The 19,336-nt window shown below is 42.9% G+C and overlaps 2 protein-coding genes across 2 annotated transcripts in view; one reads left to right on the top strand and one right to left on the bottom strand.

Moving 5' to 3' along the window:
* The window catches only part of LOC109461792 (acetylcholinesterase-like), an 8,524-nt gene extending 4,950 nt beyond the window's left edge, over nucleotides 1–3,574 (bottom strand). The window contains exons 1-4 of the mRNA XM_019758194.1: nucleotides 3,185–3,574; nucleotides 2,709–2,856; nucleotides 1,942–2,127; nucleotides 456–580 (exon numbers count right to left, since the gene is read on the bottom strand). Of these exons, the coding sequence (XP_019613753.1) occupies nucleotides 456–580; nucleotides 1,942–2,127; nucleotides 2,709–2,856; nucleotides 3,185–3,538 (813 nt within the window). The 5' untranslated portion in view covers nucleotides 3,539–3,574. The remainder of the gene's footprint in view (nucleotides 1–455; nucleotides 581–1,941; nucleotides 2,128–2,708; nucleotides 2,857–3,184) is intronic.
* A 1,043-nt stretch (nucleotides 3,575–4,617) lies between these two features.
* Nucleotides 4,618–17,216, top strand: LOC109461788. Its single transcript, XM_019758191.1, has 12 exons — nucleotides 4,618–5,221; nucleotides 6,029–6,481; nucleotides 9,620–9,794; nucleotides 10,440–10,603; nucleotides 11,563–11,729; nucleotides 11,934–12,010; nucleotides 12,203–12,324; nucleotides 13,294–13,453; nucleotides 13,868–14,035; nucleotides 15,159–15,321; nucleotides 15,913–15,973; nucleotides 16,916–17,216. The coding sequence occupies exons 1-12, from the start codon at nucleotides 5,069–5,071 to the stop codon at nucleotides 17,015–17,017; spliced, it is 1,965 nt and encodes a 654-aa protein (XP_019613750.1). The 5' UTR covers nucleotides 4,618–5,068; the 3' UTR covers nucleotides 17,018–17,216.
* The last annotated feature ends 2,120 nt before the right edge of the window (nucleotides 17,217–19,336 follow it).

Here is a 19,336-nt window from a genome sequence, read left to right as displayed (position 1 = left end):
GGGGGAGGATGGTGTAACCGCAGACTGACAGAATGGTCGACTTGCTATGATGAGTCAATTTTAAAGTATCCTATTATATAAAGTATCCTCATATCAAATAGTATAAAAACGCTTTCTTGTCGTCAGATATGCAAATGATGATAAGTGGTTTATTGGTCAACAATACCCGTGAAATCGCAGCCTTTTATAGCGCTGAATTGATGCAGGGTTTACAATCACATAATACACATGATACACATATTTGCTCCACACACACTTTTATGAAACTGTCGCAAGGGTCTGTGCGGCTGCCATTTGCACCACTAGGTGATGTCGACCTCAATACGACTTTCCCCAACCGAAGTTAGGTACCCATTCACACCTGGAATATAAAATTTTAAAAATCTATAAAAACAAGGGTTTTGTCTAAGATAAACTGAAAACTTGGTATAACAGGTAAAACGCTGTCTACGCACGTGAGTTGGACAGCCCAGTTTGGAAGCTAGGTCCTCTGCGTAGTCTGCTACTCGGTACGGCGGAAGTAGAACGGCGAAGGGGCTGAGCGCAACGCCGCTCATGGCGATCACACGGTGAAACAGGCCTGAGGAGAAGGGCAAAAATAACATATACTTAGTACATCACAACAAAACCAAAAAACGATCGAAGGAAAATGGATAGCCAAATCTCCTAACAGTATTGAGGTAAATGGGAGAATGAGAGATTTAAGAACGGTTGCGCTTTGAATGATGTTATGTGTCGAATCGTTTGAGGCGCAGTACAAATGGATTGGGCAGTTGAAAAACAGGAGTTTGTTTCAAGACCTTATGAGAGATTTCGGGCACATAATGACGTTGTTACACAATATGATGTATAGGTCATTCAATGGTAACGGGCAAAAGTTGTATGCGTATCTAGGCTCCCCAAGGCTCATCCCACTTCTGACACCATGTTGCTTTGTACGTTGTTTGGTCACGATATAACATATTCACTGCATTTGAACTGCTTTATTGTAAGTAGGGTTAACGTTACATGAAGTAACGTACAAAGTGTGTTTGCTCAATGCAGGCCAGATGGCAAAGAGATGGACTCTCCATACGTCTGTTCCTTTGGAGCCTTGCTATTGAATATTCATGGCTATACTAATACACAGGGTACAGGGGGTGCTAGCTTCTAATTCTTACTTCGTGTAACAGACATGTACATTATCATGTAAGCCATGCTCCATATGTATACATGTTCTATATTACCTTTTTGAAATAGTATAATGTTATTTCGACACATGAAACTTGTAGGTATCACTATAGATGTAAGAGTAGATGCTAGCTAGATATGTAGTACTGAAAAGTTTGCCATGCATTGTACCCGTTACAATTGTTGTGCAATAAAGATTGACTTGACTTGACTTGACTTGTAACACCCCACCCCCCTTTCCGGTCAGTGATAAACCCATGTTTGGTGTAAGGCCACACCAAGTAAATTTTATGGATGACGTCCGCGCGCGCATTGATTTTGGCCTGTTCCTAGAAAAAAACCCAAGAAATTCCGCTTCCTGTAAACTATGACCAAAGTGTGACGACAGTGCCGCAATTTTATGCTTTGTTTCTGCAGGCCTGCAAAAATGTGATGAAAGAAACAGGACAGGACGACAACTGCTGTTCCACCTGATTTATTGCTGTTTTGATGATGAATAAAAGACTTCTTGCTTGTTACACTGTGTCACCTCATTCAATTTGTGTCCTAACATTTGTCGTCTCTTAGTATATTTCTAATCTAGGCATCTTGTTTTTTTAGGGCCCTTCTTGCTTTTTTTCGCCCTCTCGCATTAGATTTAGGGTCTCCAAAGGACGTCATCCATAAAATTTACTTGGTGTGGCCTAATATCAAATGCAAATATACTGCTGGCTGTACAATTTAGGGTAAAGATCAAGGGCTGTAACTGATTGGTAGAAAATGTGCAGTGACCTTCGCTCCTTGGTAAGAACATGTGGAGTGACACGCTGGACCCTCCCGCGCTCTGCCCAAATATGGTCACCAGGTCAGGGTCGCCTCCGAATGCCCGGATGTTGGTGCGGACCCATCTCATAGCCTCGATCTGGTCCAGCAAACCGTTGTTTCCGGGTGCGTGTTCGTCTCCGGTGCTCAGCCAGCCTGGGGGATATACAGTGTTTGTCATGTAAAGCACATAGTTGCTATCACTTCTGTTAGTGCTACAAACATATAAGAGATATTCAGAGCAACGTTAACGTTACACATTATGATTATATAGACTTCTTTACACGCAATTGCACATGCACAAGTATTGTCATCTATTGCTAAGCAACAAACATACTAAGAGACTAATATATCTTACAAAACTATGAAGTATGGGTTGAAAATTTGCTTTTGATATCAGTTTCTAGCGTTCAGTCAGCTTTGAGATATTGTACTGTAAATACATTGCTTTATATTAGATGTTTTAGTGTTTTGGGCAAATAATAGTATGCTTTCCAACTGAAGCGACGCGTGCAGAGTAAGTCGCACGATCGTCGTACTCATATTCGCATCAGTCTATAGGGATAGTCACACATGTGTCTTGCATGCAAAATTCGGCTTGTAACTGTCTTTAATAAATGACCTTGTCGGCAGTTGCTTATTCATGACCTTCTTGAAAATCTTACGACATCAAAAAATACGACGACCTACGTCGAGTGTTAAGGCACCGTCACTATCCCCCTCCCCTGCCTGCTTACCTAGCGCCCCTATCCGGTAGTTGATGGAGACCAGGACCACGCCTCTACTGGCCAGGAACACGCCCTCGTACTCCTTACCGGAACCGAACCGGTACGCACCACCGTGGATCCAGATCATTACCGGTAGGGGGGCAGCTGAATTGTTGGCCTGAGAAACAAAATCAAATTTGGATCATCTTAAACTGTGTTCTCGATGTTGAAGCAGGATAAGCAGACACCAGAAAAAGAATAGCACTGCCAATGCATTCAAACACGCTGCAAACTACTCTCCAAGCAGAGGTTGTGGGGGAATGATCGTTAGCTTGTTATATATGGCCGTTTTTTTGTCGCTACCCCCACCGTCGGTGGCCGGCGACCTTCTCTGGCTAATGGATACTGTCTTGCCACCAAAAGGGGATCTGCTTGGAGATTAGCTGCAAACGTCGCTGTACTTTTGTCAACAAACTTCTTCACAAGGTTTGATAAGACACCCGGACCTGAGGAGTATAGATATCCAAATACAGACAGTCTTCAGACGTGTTGTTGGCTTCTTCAGGTACGATGGACAGCACGTAATCCGCGTACTGAGGACAGGCTGGGCCGTAGGCTGTCGCGTTCCTCACGTCTGTCCAGGGTTCCACCGGCTCGGGGGGCAGAAACCGGCGGTCTCCCGTCGGGGGCTTCGCGAAGGGAACCCCGAGGAAAATGTCGAGGGTAGTACCGCTATCCGCAGCGACTCTCATCCCCCTCAGGTCTCCGCTCTGTGTGGTTACTGTGATTTCTTCTCCGCGTGAAGGGAGAATCAGGCACATTAATGCCAGAAGCGACGCAAGGTAGACAGAGGACGCCATAGCCGCCAGCTAGTTACCAGTTGTATAACACATGCAAACAAAGGCAACATGAATAAATTCGTAAATCATACGACACTGCAAACACTTTAAGAGCGTTTATCTCAGTATGTTCAAAGGTTATACGGTGTGGTCGTGTGGCGTAGCGGCAGAGTGCGCGACTCGGAACCTAGAGGTCCCGGGTTCGAGTCCTGACATGCCATCGATCTTGTGCCCTTGGGAAAGGCACTTTACACGACTTTCCTCACGTAGCTCAGGTGTAAATGAGTATTGTCCTGTCATTTATTTGTCCCCTGTGTTGGCGGCGGCATTAATATGAAAAGTTGAAAAAACTTAAAAGTGTGTCGTCACCACGTCTGGTGATGTTGGAATAAAAAAAGGTTACACGCGTCGGTAGCAAATATAGACCAGTTTAAGAGGCAAGGCCCCCTACAATATCGTTTATAAAGTATGACAATTGCAAAAAAAAATAGTGACCCTAAAATACTGAAAACCACCAGGAACATGCACTTACGCGGATCATGCACTAAGCAGAGATCTAACCAAGGATAAGTACAATGTCACATGTCGTTCATATTGCTATTCAATCAATTCGGAGTGGTCACCCGATACCTCTTTTCCAGGTGATTTCAAAGAGCTAGGGGGCCAGTATGCCACACACCATCGAAGGGACAAAAGTATGGAAAGACCGTCAGAAGACATTCTGTGCTGGCTTCTATGGCTTTTGATATGGTATAGGTAAGATAAAAAAACTACCAAACCGTGGAATCAGCTCTAATATACCCGAATTACAAGGCTTTTGTGTTAATCGCATGGTGACAGAAATATCGTCGAAAGTCTAATCTTTTGATGATAACAACAGGAGACAGGTGTAAAAGTAGAATATAACCGGTATATAATGTTGTATTTTGTGTCATTGGTACAACAAACACTGGTACTACAAGCACGTACTACTGCCGCTTGAGAAAAGCTAAATACAATGACCATTTGGAGAGACAAATATTGTACATTGCACATGTATACGTACACAGCATGTGATTTTAAGGAGGGGGGGGTCGTTTGCGATCAAAGCAGCCACACCCTGGCCGAACAAAACTACACCAGATACCGATGTTCGTCATTCGTTGTTTAGACCATCTCTAACCCGTAACCCTTACATGAATAGACCGTATAAGAATGCATTGCGTGCCGTGTCCCGTGGCACGACACACCTGGCTTAATTATACCTAGCAACGAACAATAACAATGGGAGGGGTGGGAAGTCATCCCGCCAGGGCCATGTCACTGTCCGCGCTGTCGTCTGCAGTGTGTTAGTAGTACTGTCTGTAGTTTTTAGGTCATTTGAGTTGTTGTCTGAACAAGCACCAAGGTGTTCGTGTTGTGTAGGAGGGGAGTGTTTACTCTGTGACATCACGTCGAAAGTTTAACACGCCGACTAAAGTACGCAGAACAGACTACGCAGTGTTGGGGGCTAGCTTCAATCTCAGTCGCTGAGTCGGTTATAATGTTTATGTTGAAGACAAGTACGAAGTGATGGGCTCTGCACCGACCAAGCCAGCCGGCGGGACGGACGACAGGGCGCCGGTAGTGTTGAGCGCCGCGCAGGCGTCCGTCAAGTGGAGGGGGAGGGCCGGAGTACAGGACGCCCAATCCAAGATGGCGGCCTCCACCACAACAAAACAACAGGTGAACGACCTTTTCAGGGTTTTAACACATGAAGCTTAGTCTGTTAGTCCGGATCAAGGTGGTTATAAACCATGTAATTATGTTTCCAAATGTTTCAAAAAGAGAGAAGAAAGGGCTACTAACAGTAGATGATAGGTAGTATATAGTATTGTTATAATGTATAAATTCCTAGCAATTAGCATTAGAATATAGCGTCCCAGTATGCAATACTCATGTTTTGCATACTGCATGTCCTCTTGTGCATTTAGCCCATCTTGGCAAGAACATGCAATAAAGATTCATATCATATCATATCATATCATATCATATAAACGTGAATATGAAAAGGAAACTGTTGGTAAACGGATTCTGATTTATTGCTTTATTGCAGGAGTAAAGAGACGCATAATTGTATAGTAAATTTCAATTGTTAACGATATAAAATACTAGTACGACGCTTACATTCTCTCAGGTTGGATCAATTAGGTCAGATTTAGAGAACATGCAAATCAAAATATTGAAGAAGGAATTCATTGCTGAACACGAGTAAAAAGACATATTGACCGTGGCAGTAATTATATAGTATAGTAACAATTGTATAATGACAAAATCAAATGTTTACACTGTAGTAAAGTAGTCGTCAATATAATTTCTAATCAATGTAAGCCTACGTCAAAATATATATTTTGCAAGCAGTCAGGGGAAAGTTAATAGAAGAATTTGCCCTCCGGTCCAAATCAGAAGAGTGTGTGACACTTGTAACATGCAAAAGGTGCTGTGTGTAGCTTTAACCTGTTTGCCATACGATATACTTTTTTTAAACTTCAGATTGCGGAGACAGACGACGAGAAACAGGCCCGCCTGTTAGAACAACACCCTGAGATGAAACCCATCCTCAGGATAATGGACAGGGGCGTGGCGCAGGTGAGGGAAAAGAAAGGCGACGAAGCCAGCATCGGCGACGTGTACGAACGAATCGACAACGACATCGACGATCCTTACTGGAACTACCAAGGAAAGATTCAAAGGCAAATCCAAGGTGAACACCTCACCAAGCTCGGAGCGGCTGGCGTCTTTACGGACTACCTCAAATTCCTCAAGTCCACCGGGAACATCTTTAGTGACGAGACCGTATGGGAGTGCTACTACGCCATTAGAAACTGTTGCTGGAGCTTTTCTGATGCGAGTTTCAACTTTGCAAAGAGACTGGGGAAGGCCGGACTGTTTCCGATGCTCATAGAGGAATTGAAGGAATACAAGAAATCGTTTGAGTCAAATGAGGTAGGTGTCGTTTTGTAAGTTTTATTGCAAATTCATGACCGAAGGCTAATTGCATGAACAGAAGAAACATTTGTATAAAAACAGATAATGAGTACACATAGAACTACTGATAACTATTAAGAAACTACTAGTAGAGAACTACTGGGTTTGACTTCTTTTTTGAAGACAAAGGAAGACAAAGGATCTCACTTTTTCTGTAATTTGTGGGTTTTCGGATGTTAAGAGGAGAGTAGTTTTCTTTTCATTTGTATATGCGTAAAAGTTTGGGTAGAATTTGGAGACTAAGTCAAAGAGTTCATTTCGTTCATTGCTATAGAGGGTACAATTTGAGATAAAATGCGTTCATGTGTTCAGCGTTGACTTGCTAGGAATAGTCTCCACCAGAAAAACTACGATGGCTGAAAGATACTAACATTTGGTCAAATAATTTGCCAGGGATTTGGCCATCATAGGATGCCATTTGCCCAGAACGCCTTTACATGAAGTCCCGGTGGAGGCTAAACTAACATTGGCAGAGAGAAAGAGGAAGAGAAAGGGAAAAAGTCGTTCTGTGGGTCGGATAGCAATAATTGTCATGGAACACAGGGTAGAAGTTTTGACAATTAATCCAAAGATTGAGAAAAATCTTGCACAGACATATGGATATGGTATCATTTGATTTGATTTTATTAGTTTGCACATAAACAAAACAGACAATTATACAAAACAAGGATAAAACAGGTGCAGGAGGAGGGGAGAAGCATGGAATGCTTGTACTAGGCCCTCCTCTAAACTATACAAAATCAAATATAATCAATAAATGAAAATAATACAATAGAAAATGGAAATAATACAATAAACATAATCAAATAAAGTACGGTATAAATCAATGACAATGAAATAAGTACAAATACAGTGCAATAATGATAATTAATTATTAGTATGAGTTAAAATAAGAGAAAAACACTAAATGAAACTACTACAGGGGGCTAGGTTCGTTTAGCAGATGTTTTTTCAGAGCTTGTTCTTTAGGGCTGGAGTTATAATATAGTTCATTCCATAAGGCTAGGTGACACCTTTGTATCTAACCGACATTTGGGCAAGAGAAGTTTTTACTAGGGGGATATGAAAATCGGAACGTTGGTGAGTTTGATAGTTGTGAATCATAACCGACATTGGCATGAATCAAGTGAACAAACCAAAGGCAGTGGTATATAGGCATAGTGTAGTATGTCTTTGTACCCAGGTTACTATTTACGTGAAGCACACAAACACATGATGGCTGCTATGTGCCTGTCTGAAGTTGTGAAGGGTTCGTGGGATGGATATTTACTCTTGTGTTGTCCAGCTCAAGTCAGAACTAGAGTCCACTTGATTAAAGAGTCTCATGTTCTTGTGATTGTTGTTGTACATAAGGTTAGCCTGGATCCAGCCTTGTCAGCTTTATTCCGCTCCTAAAGATCCACTACCCAACTTGTTGGGGGCTATAAAGTAATTTTACCACAGCAAGTAATTTTTATGGATGACATCAGCGCGCGCATTAATTCTCGCCTTTGGAAAAAAAACAAGAAATTTTATTGCCTTCTGACAGTGATCACCATGCCGAAAATGGGCAAAGATGTCTGTTGCCATGCCGGAAGGTGGATGGCAGATAACTATGAAGAGAGGAGACAAGAAATGTTTTGCTTCTTACTTTAATGTAGTGATAAGTGATGTTAGTTGTGTATAGGTGATGTTCCTACTGAATCAAAACCATGTGTACAATGATTGAGTCAAAATTTTAAAATGTAGGAACCTTGTTTTTTTCGGCCCGCCTTGTTTTTTTTTCGCTCGCTCACATTAGATTTGGAGTCTGCGGAGGATGTCATCCATAAAATTTACTTGCTGTGGCCTAACTAATAGCAAAACTGGACTACAGGCTAACATCAGATCTGCAAACAGGCAATTCTATATTTCACACAGTATGTCACATAATGGGAAGAACTATTGTATATATATTATAAAAGCTTGAACCAAAATTTTGATGGTTCAGTCACCTTCGAACACCTTGATTAAATAATTGTTTATTGCAAATTCTTGCCCAAGGGCTAATTGCAGGAACAGAAGAAACATTTGGTATAAAAACAGACAATTAGTACATATATAACTACTCATAACTACCAAGAAACTACTAGTAAAAACTACTGGGTTTGACTTCTTTTTTGAAGACAGAGGAAGACAAAGGATCCCACTTTTTCTGTAATTTGTGGGTTTTCGGATGTTAAGAGGAGAGTAGTTTTCTCTCCATTTGTATATGTGTGAAAGTTTGGGTAGAATTTGGAGGCTACGTAAAAGAGTTCATTTCGTTCATTGCTATAGAGGGTACAATTTGATATAAAATGCGTTTCGTCTTCCACCGTATTCAACGTACAATGTTTGCAAATTCGTTCATACACGTGGAGTTTCTTGTACCGCCCTCTCTCAATTTCGAGAGGGTGTGCACTAATTCGTAATTTACTTATTGCAGAGCGATTGTTAAAATCAGGTATTTTTCCATAGAATATGTTGTTTTACATTAAAAAAAGACTAGACTCAACGACAAAAATGCTTTGTAACAGCTGAAGTTCTGGAGTTCCGCGGAGCTTCGGCAGCCTGGGTGCCGTCCTCCGTGGTTACCTCCGGCTCCCTAATGTTGCTAGCTACCATAGACTACGAGGATGGCACCCAGGCCAGAGCGTCGAGCTCCTCAGAAGTGATATTTTTCTTTTGGAAAACAGGCGAAAATCAATGCGCGCGGATGTCATTCTACCCTGGAAGCCAGAACTCGTTTTCCGGGCCGCAAGAGCCCTTCTCCCGCTGGTGTAAATTACCGCTACGGGGGAGTCTAGCCCGGGGGGAGTTTGGCTGGCCCTACAAACGATAGTAATAGGGCCGGACAAACCCCTCGGGCTCAACTCCCCCGTAGCGGTAATTTAGATAGGCGGGGGAAGGGCTCTTGGCTGCCGAAGGAAAACGGCTAACGGCCCGATACTAGTTTTGGCATCCAGGGTAGAGCGTCCAGCTCCTCAGAAGTGATATTTTTCATTTGGAAAACAGGCGAAAATCAATGCGCGCGCGGATGTCATTCATAAAATCAAATCAGTGTGGCCTAAACAGAAAACATGCCTAATGGTTCCGTAGGCACAAAATTGGCTGGTGAGATGTTCGCTGGGAATCCTGCACAACTGCGCCAAGGTGCTGGAGAACAGAATCCTGCTCAGACAGCTGGGGCTGACCGACTACCTCCTACCCTGGGTCAGCACGTCAGACGAGGAGCTCAAGACCGTCACTGTCATGACTCTGGCGTACATCGTCGGTGAGGCACTCTTTTTTTATTCATCAAAACATCAAAACATAACAAGGACAGTGTGGCGCTGCACTCAAGTTTATAACTTATATCAACAGCGCTACATAACAAAATACAAGTAACATTTAAATACACAAAGTTGACAGGTATATCAGTGCGCCGTAGTCCCACCACCCCAAGACATTATTAAAGAAATGCTAACGCTAACACTTGTATGTTGATGAAAGACCATTCAAGCTGTAAGTCAGTACGTTACAGAAGTACAAACTGCAACTCTACTTTCAGTGCTCGAATATTGATGCAAACGCCATGCAATTCAGGGTATCACAACTTCACTATCACAATACATGGCGACGGCACGCTTTAACCTTTTCAAGTTATTTTTATGCCAACGCAGATAAACACACGGACACCAGACATACTGATTTTCACCTGAGTTAAGTGAGGAAATTCGTGTAAAGTGCACAGGATCGGTGGTATGATTCGAACTCGGGACCTCTTGGTTCCGAGCCCGAACGCTCTGTCGTTACGCCACACGACCCCGCATGTACTAGCTTGCAAGGTGGTATAATGGACAAGTGAAGTAACTACATTTATATAGTCTAATTAGTTAGAAAACATTAAAGATCTGAAGCGTCTGTTTATCATTGTCAGGTGAGGAGGACAATGACCTGATCATGGCGGACGACAGCGTGATCGGCTTCATCATGACGGTGTTTAAAGAGGCGGTGGACAGCGAGCTGATGCGGTCTCAGGGCTTCTCGGCCATGGAGATGGCCATGGGCATCAGTCAACTGGCACAGAACGACGACAATAAGGTCGGTGTCTGCTGACCGGTGCAATAGCTCAATTGGTAGAGTGCTCGCTTTGTAACCGGGAGGTCGTGAGTTCAAACCCCGGCCGGGTCATACCAAAGACTTTAAAAATGGTACACACTTCTTTCTCTGCTTAGCACTCAGCACATAGAGTGCTTTCACGGAGCCTTTCCCAAGGGCAGAGAAAGAGTGTGGGAAGGTCAAACACACAGCACTACCAGCGGACTAGCCCCCTGCTGTAGTGCCCTGCACAACTGTGTGTCGCCCAAGGGCTGAGAAATGGAGATGGGCACCACCCTACGCTCTGCTTAAGGGCATGGGAGACCTTTGCTTTTTCCTTTAATTCCTGATGGAATTTTGCAGCATGATTAACTCAGAGACCAATTTCAGCTACCTCAACACCACGTCGTCTCCTTGGAGAGTACATAGTCGAAGTGTATGTACAATTAGAGTCAATGTGAATGTACACTTAGAAAGCTGTCAATGGTAGGAATGGTGTCTTCTTTCACAAAAACGGAGCGTTGACAGCCTCTCTCGTCAATCAATCAATCAATCAATCAATCTTTATTGCGCAACAATTGCAATGGGTACAATGTATGGCAAGTGTTTAAATCAAAAGATAGCCCCCTTTTGTTGGCGAACTTTTTCATGAAAACGGAGTAAACTTGTCCTTTTTTAATATTCAGCATTTATTACAAAACATAGCGACGGCACACTCATTTTCTTCAACTTATTTCTATGCCGCCACTAACGCAGACAAACGCATAAACGAACAACCACAGACATACTCATTTTCACCTGAGTGAAGTGAGGAACTCGTGTAAAGTGCCTTTCCCAAGGGCACAAGATCGGTGGCAGGATTCGAACTGGGGACCTTTTGGTTCCAAGCCGAATGCTCTCTCGTTACGCCACACGAAACATGTCCTTACTGACAGCATCACCCCTGTTTCATTCCTCGCCAGGTTCTGATCGTGGAGAAGGGCGCCCTCCCGCTGCTGGTACAGCTGATGGAGACCGGGGATGAGGAGGAGCAGGAGCAGGGCGCCAAGGCCGTGTGGCAGCTCGCCTTCCACGACGACAACAAGGACAAGATCCGGACCGAGCCCAGGCTCATGCACCAGCTCAAACGGTCAGAATGATAATCTGTTATTTGCAAACTCATGCCGGAGGGCTAATATATTTTCTACATTTGTCACATGGACTCGAATCTACCCATAAGTCATTAATCTTCGTATATTTATTTGTTAGTCGATGACGGAGTTATACATACGAATGAACAAACGAATGGGTGTATTTTTCTTTTGACTGAACTTTCCATTGACGCGCGTTACAGGTTGAAAGACAGCAAGAACCCAGAGATTGCGAAGGCAGCTAACGGGGCTTTGTGGGTGCTGGATAAACAAGCAAGAGGTAAGAAACCTTTTCCTCTCCATCAACAAAATTTTTCCACTTATCAAAAGAGTTAGTACAAAATTTTCAAGGCTTTCTCGGCCAAGGACTTAAGAACAAACTGCACCTTGCATCTTCTACTGCCTCTACTGTCTATGATACATAATAATTAAACGAGCAAGATACCTAAACATCATTTTACTTGTTGTGCAGAGGAAAAGGCAAAAGAGCTGACAGAAAAGTCGGAAGAGTCCAGCCTAGAAGACTACCAAGAGGGTAGCGGGCCACACGTCATGATTAGCTACCAATGGGACCACCAGAAAACACTCGTCAAGGTTTGTACATGTGATATCAGGGAGTCTAAGTATCCTTCTATGTGCCGGTCTAAAGCCTTGTTAATGTGAAGTCACCCAAACCGCGATTCGGGTAACTGACATTCCTCGCATCTGGTCCACGTGCCACACGTTCCTTTTAAAACGTGCCCGATCACGATTCTCCGAAACTACATTCATTGTTGTTTCATGAAAACACGCTAGGTAGCGTGTTATTAATGTCAGAGGTCAACGACCTGCTTGCTGATGCCCCCCTCCCAGCGTATCTCGGTCGAATGCCGACGTGGTCCCGCCAGAGGCGGTGAAGCTCGTCCTAGAACGGACACATTATTTGACCATTACTGCTCTTTACGTTGCTGCCACGTAAAAGTTGGTATTGCATATAAATAAAGAAATATCACCCCGCAATCCATGACCAGGCGAAGTCACATTGAAATCAGATTGCGTTCAGACGCAAATCGCGATGCGGGAAAACCGATTCGAAACCACCTGTAGAAGTGGTTTGGGATCGAGGCGCTTTTGATGTGATTTGGAGCGTTCAGATTGAGCCACTTGAAACCGGCGTCGGGGTAAACCACATGTAAAGCGCCTTGGGTGACTTCACATGAACACGGCCTAAGCCTTACAGAACTGAATCGAGATCATTTTCATTGAAGAGCTTCCTGGGGGTTCGACAAGTGACCTTATTCACACGAGACTTTACGGATACCTGAAGTACGGAGACGGTGGACGATATAAACTATCTGGCACTTTTGATCAAGTCACGTATTCGTTAAGTCTCGTGTGAATAAGGTCACGTGTCTGTAACCTAAACTCTCGCGAGATTACGTTTTGAAGTATCCCGATTTAGGCGACAGTGGCCTTTGAAAATTTGATCTGTGCAATCCTTGTGTTGGAATTAAGTTCAACATTTTACTATGATTACTACCAGCACAGATGAACTTTCATGATAATTATGAACGTTTTGCGTAGGTGAAGGACCGTCTGCAGTCGTACGGGTACCGGGTGTGGATGGACCTGGAGCAGATGGGCGGCTCCACGCTGCAGGCCATGGCGGAGGCGGTGGAGAACTCCGCAGTCGTGCTCATCTGCATGTCTCAGAAGTACAAGGAGAGTCCCAACTGTAGAACAGGTGGGTTGTTCTGGTTTAAACTGTTACTGAATGAATATCAACTAAAAGGGATGCTTCCAATGTATTGCATACCGTTACAATGAATACTATACCATGCTAATACCGGGTTAATGCCCTGCCCCGAGGTATATATGGTGAGATAATACCTGGTCAGATGCGATAACCACCGACTAAACCACCGAGTGAGCGTAGAACCGATGGGAAATGGAGGCTTCTCATTGGTTGACGTCGCCTGGCTATATCATATAATAGCATTTAACGTCTTTGAGGGTTGGTAAAACATATTAGTCCTGACAACAAAATGGAGGACATATTTTTGACATCCCTCAGCAAGGACACTAAAGCGCACTCTATAGTTATAAGCATGAGTCGCTGTCTTAATTATCGTTGTTTCTTTTTCTACTTGTCGAACAGAGGCGGAGTATACCTTTCAGCTCCGTAAGCAGATCGTTCCTCTGATGATGGAAGGGAAATACAAGCCGGACGGCTGGCTGGGCGCCATCTTGGGAGCCAAGCTGTACTTCGACTTCAGCGCCCAACACAAGTTTGAAGACTCTATAGGAAAACTCATCAAGGAGCTAGGTAACGTTTTGTTTAAAGTTAAAACTTTTGGTACAACACAAAAAATTCTCTCACCTAGAGCTTTCGACCAGTCACTCTGGTCTTCCTCAATAGACTGACCCAGTGAAGCTTGTCACGTGGCTTCTTTGAAGTGTGACGTCAACACTGGTATCTGGTAGACGATGTCGGCCCCCGTCGCGGTTCAATGTAGGGTGATGGGCCCTGATGTATATGGCTTCCTTCACCCCTCTCAAGAAATAGTCTTGTTCAGTGTCTAAAATCCTTACAGTGTCAAGTGAAACAAAATGTCCGGGTGACTCTTTGTGAATGTGTTGAGACACCTCTGAACTGGCAGAGTTAGGCCGTGTATTTTCTTGAAACCTGGCTTCACTGGGTCAGTCTACTGAGGAAGACCAGAGTGACTGGTCGAAAGCTCTAGGTGAGAGAATTTTTTTGTGTTGGACCAAAAGTTTTAACTTTAAACATGAAACTACCAACACAGATGAACTTTTATGATAGGTAACGTTTTATTTGCATTCTACAACTACTGCTTTAACTATATCACAAAATTTTCATCTGTGTTGTTACATGTTACATGTTTAAAGGTAAAACTTTTGTTCCAACAGAAAGAAATGCTCTCACGTAGAGCTTTCGACCAGTCACTCTGGTCTTCCTCAATAGACTGACCCAGCGAGACTTGTCACGTGGCTTCTCTACTGCTTTACATCTCAGCCACACCAATTTGATTTTTTTGGTTCTCGGATTTTTTCAGAAAAAAAAATATATGAAGCGACAGGGCGAAAAAACAAAGCCAGTTCTATAATAATAGGACTTATTGGAGTCTTGAAGTCTACATACCAGGCTGGTTTGTAATTCAAACAAGTTCAAAGTTTTAATCAAAGCACTGCATCTATAGATAGAAAAACTGTAACAACTCTGAAGAGGAGGGACTTCCTTCAACTGTTGGGGACAAAATACGAGCATTTTAGAGTTGATTCAGAGCCTTGAATGTTTTTAAATCGGAAAAGAAAGAAGCGGGTGAATCCGAGAACCAACAAATTAAATTGGTGTGGCCTTATAAACGATATACATGAGCCTTCGGTTCCCTGTCACGCGCTAGTAAACTTTCTGTTCTAATTTTCAGGACAGAGAGGCAGAACAGCCCAGCTGGTGCAAAAAGTGGACGCGATGGAGGTGGGAGCGGGAGGGGCAGGAGCATTACCCATCATGCCCCCTGCTAAACCCCGCGTGTTGGACTGGAAACAGGCGGATGTGGACAACTGGATAACGGAGAACCAACTAGACAAGTACAGACTTCTACAGAACAACTCTAAACTTTATGAAATAAAGACTAAGCTTTCCTTCAAACACTGGAATGAATTGGGACTTACCCAAATTTTCGGCTGACTCCTTCAACCTTGTTCACGGAATGGACCCGTCTACTCTTTAGAACCTGACTTCAGAGACAATCTGGCACGTATAACTACGTATGACACACTTATTTCTGTGCCGGATGATGGCAAAGCCAGCAACATGAAGAACCATAGCTTTACACAGGACCCATCTTCCTTCCCACATGTAATGCCGTCATAACTTGTCTTTTTTTCTTTTTATTCCAACGTGTAATCACCAGACGTGGTGACGACACACTCAAGTTTCTTCAACTTATATTAATGCCGCCACCAACACAGGGGACAAATACATTACAGGGCAATACTCATTTACACCTGAGCTAAGTGAGGAAAGTCGTGTCAAGTGCCTTTCCCAGTGAGACAGGGCAAGGCAAGTCCCAAGGGCATGTCAGGACTCGAACCCGGGACTCTTAGTTCAGAGTCGCGCACTCTGCCGCTACGCCACACGACCCCACATTAACTTGTCTTTAATTATTTGTCTGACAGGAACGTCCTACGAGAGCTGACAGGACCACAGCTACACTTCCTACAGTCACTAAGAGGAGAGGTGAGTTTCCAAAGGTTATTGCGCTGTTCCAATGAGCTGACTTTCGTTCTCGATACCAGTTTGAGTAGATTATAACACGTTATAGCATATTATAACAGCCTTTTTTTATATTCCAACACTTCATGAGTAGACATGTTGACGGCACACTCAAGTTATATCAACTTACTTTACACCGCCACCAACACAGAGGACAAAAACAGGACAGGACAATACTCATTATTAGATAAGTGAGGAAAGTCAAGAGTCAAGTGCCTTTGTCAATTAGGGCACAAGATCGGTGACATGTCAGGACTCGAACCAGGGACCTCTGTTCCGAGTCGAGAGTGCTCGGTTCCGAGTCGAGCACGTCACACGACATAACAGCCATTCAAGTGCCTAAACCATGCGTACATTAGAGATAGAGAGAGAAATATCTAAGAAACTTCCTGTAAGTGAAATATTCTGTAAATACTGTACAGAGGGAGCAGTGGAAGATGAAATGCATTTTATCTGTCAGTGTCCTCATTACGATTTTGAAAGAAAAACGTTATTCAAAGTTTTTCATATCTCAACCAACAACAAAAGACTATATTATTGCTAAAGTCTCCCAACCCATTTATTTTTCAAAGAGTCGGACAATTCATCTCCCACTGCCTCCTGAGAAGAAGTCAAACCCCATAATAGCATGACAAGAATAGTTTGATAGAATAGAATATATTAGAATAGCAGTTACCTTGTTCCTATTACCTGGTCACATATTGCATATTTACTTATTATCCTGTATGTATACCAACGTTATTAGATTTAAGTATAGAGATAGTAGGTTCGATAAGTATATCGTACACGTAGAAGTTCATGTTAGCAAATAGTCTTATATCACCACATTTTTCTTGTCAATGTCTGTATGCAATTAGCCCTCGGGCATGAATTTGCAATAAACAACTCCACTATAATATTCTCCAGGCCCCGGAGTTCTTCTACCAGTTCATCACCAACAGACTGCGGCTCACAAGTCTGGACCAGATCATGAGATTCACGAGCGCGCTGAACGGTCTGGACGACTGAATCAAACACAGTGTGCCTTACGTACAGTTCTCATCTCAGGGGCGAAATATCAAAAAGGAGAATCCCAAAGTAGGGAGGAATGCAATATTTTTGCAAAGTAAACCTAGGTTTGCACTGTGTACATAGTTTGAATTAAATGCATCTACTGTACTTGGTGACAGCGAGTTCCACTCTGCGATAGTTCTAGGAAAGAATGAGTTTTTGCACACCTCAATCCTTGGTTGATAACTCTGGTACTTTAAGGTTAAGGCATGACGATTTTTTGTTCTTTTCTGAGCTGGTATTAGGTACTTAGAAGTTGGTACATCTACCAGTTTATTAGCCTCTCATTACACTTCCAAAGTGATTTCTGATTGTGCAGTATCGCCAAAGCGAATGTGTGTTCCACAGCTGCAGTAGTATCTTGCAGGTCACTGTAGTGTGTGTTGAAGAAGAACACTATAAAGTTTATGTAAAGTCGTGATTTAAGTTGTAAAGAAGTAAAGAAATTTAAATTGTAGTATCGTTTGGTTCTTTTCATTTTATCAAGTAAAATTGGTGTATCACAATCTTAAGAATATTTTGTATACAAACTAGTTTGGAAATAAATGCTTTGAAATCATGCCTGTGTGTTGTCTATCTTGAATGGTCATTTTTGCTATTGGCGGTTTAGTCTAACGGTGATTTAAAAGCGACGCCTGTTAGCAAACCAAGCAATTGCAGTTATGCACCACCCCGTGTTGAGACTATTACAAATAAACGATATAAACCCCAGGTGTGCTTTGCTACATCAGATGGGTACCAATCTACTTGATTTCCTTTCAAGGTATTCACCAGTTTCCCATCCCCAAAATGCAATGCGAAAATAGGGGGTAACCCTCATTTGCATAGGACTGGAAGGCATCGGAATGATCCTGTTGACGTTAAACAGCTTGCTTTTCACTGTTTTTGAGGTGTTGGGGCATTTTATGCTCAACATTAATTAAATTACTAAGGGCCGAATCTGACAACAAATAGAGAATAAAGTTTTAGTGTTCTTTCCAACATGAAACATGTGGTTTGTAACGTTACAGCATGAGTATATTCCAAAAAAATATTTCTCTTATTTGTTGTCAGATTCGGCCCATAGTAATTTAATTAATGTTGAGCATAAGATGCACCGACACCTCAAAACACAGTGAAAAGCAAGCTGTTTAACGTCAACAGGATCATTCCGATGCCTTCCAGTCCTATGCAAATGAGGGTTACCCCCCCCCTCTATTTTCGCATTGCATTCTGGGGATGGGAAACTGGTGAATTGTGAAGCCGGACTTTGCATACATCTGCTTGGTAAATCATTCACCAAATAAGAAGCCATAACCGCCATTTTGGAAACGTCACGGTTTGACTGCCGCGGTGTATTCTGGTCGACCTGTCAGGTGCTAGGTCACATTTTAGGACCTTTAAACATTCGGCAGGAGCTAAAAATACCTCGTCGACGCATTTAAGATATCTAACTCAACAGTGATTAGTAGGGTCCCTATAACCTCCTTGGTATATGTAAGTATGGCACTGTTGCGGTTCATGTCATAACTTAATATCTAAAGTTAGTGTACAATATTACCATATTGGTTGTGATGATGTTTTGATGGACCTTGACCAGCTAAACAACGGTGGGTCTAAGACAGCCTCCATTTTTTTAGCTTAAAGGTGTTGTTGCAGAAAGACGACACTGTTAACGTTGTTTCATATCGCAATCTAATAGAACATTGTATCAAAGAAATCATCGCAAAATGTGTCAGTTTCCATTCCTCCAAGGTTTTGAATTGTCGGGAAAAACGTATAATGTGTATAATCATAGCTTTTGTTGCATAATGTGACTGTCTATTTTATTAGCTTCAGGGTTTTCACTGGGCAACGACCAATGATGACGCATGTCCTCATCTTGCTGGCTGCTTTGATGACTGTGTCTTCTGCATGTCCGTCAGTCTGCAGGTATGTATCTGATAATGTTTATGAAGTTAAACTGTTCTCCAACTCAAAATTTGACTCACCAGAAATTTTCGACTGAATCACTCAGTCTTCCTCAGCTATCTGACCCAAATGCTGTGGACACGTGATGTTTCCCACGTGTGACGTCAGCAAAGGGCCAAAGGAGCACGTCGGCAGAACGCACTGCGCCTGCGCAAAACCCTGTTTTTTCAGGGGATTTTTGGTCAACGTTGCATTAGAATTTTGTCTGTTGCAGAGGATATCTTTTACAACATAACATTTGGAAACTACAGACGAAATGTTTTCCTTATATGCGCGAATACGACCTTTTATATCATACCCGGGCCGCGATAACGTTCGATAACGGGT

This window comes from Branchiostoma belcheri, unplaced genomic scaffold (genome assembly GCF_001625305.1).
Source record: "Branchiostoma belcheri isolate BF01 breed outbred unplaced genomic scaffold, Haploidv18h27 scaffold96, whole genome shotgun sequence".
Classification (NCBI taxonomy): domain Eukaryota; kingdom Metazoa; phylum Chordata; class Leptocardii; order Amphioxiformes; family Branchiostomatidae; genus Branchiostoma; species Branchiostoma belcheri.
The sequence above is the reverse complement of the archived record's forward strand: the minus strand, read 5'-3'. Positions and strand labels throughout refer to the sequence as shown.

Bases quoted from the DNA above. Each gene is read 5' to 3' on its own strand.
- LOC109461788 (XM_019758191.1), top strand. From the start codon at position 5,069: ATGGGCTCTGCACCGACCAAGCCAGCCGGCGGGACGGACGACAGGGCG. The intron at 11,730-11,933 runs GTCAGAATGATA...CGCGCGTTACAG, and splicing joins CTCATGCACCAGCTCAAACG to GTTGAAAGACAGCAAGAACC. The intron at 15,322-15,912 runs GTACAGACTTCT...TTTGTCTGACAG, and splicing joins ACGGAGAACCAACTAGACAA to GAACGTCCTACGAGAGCTGA.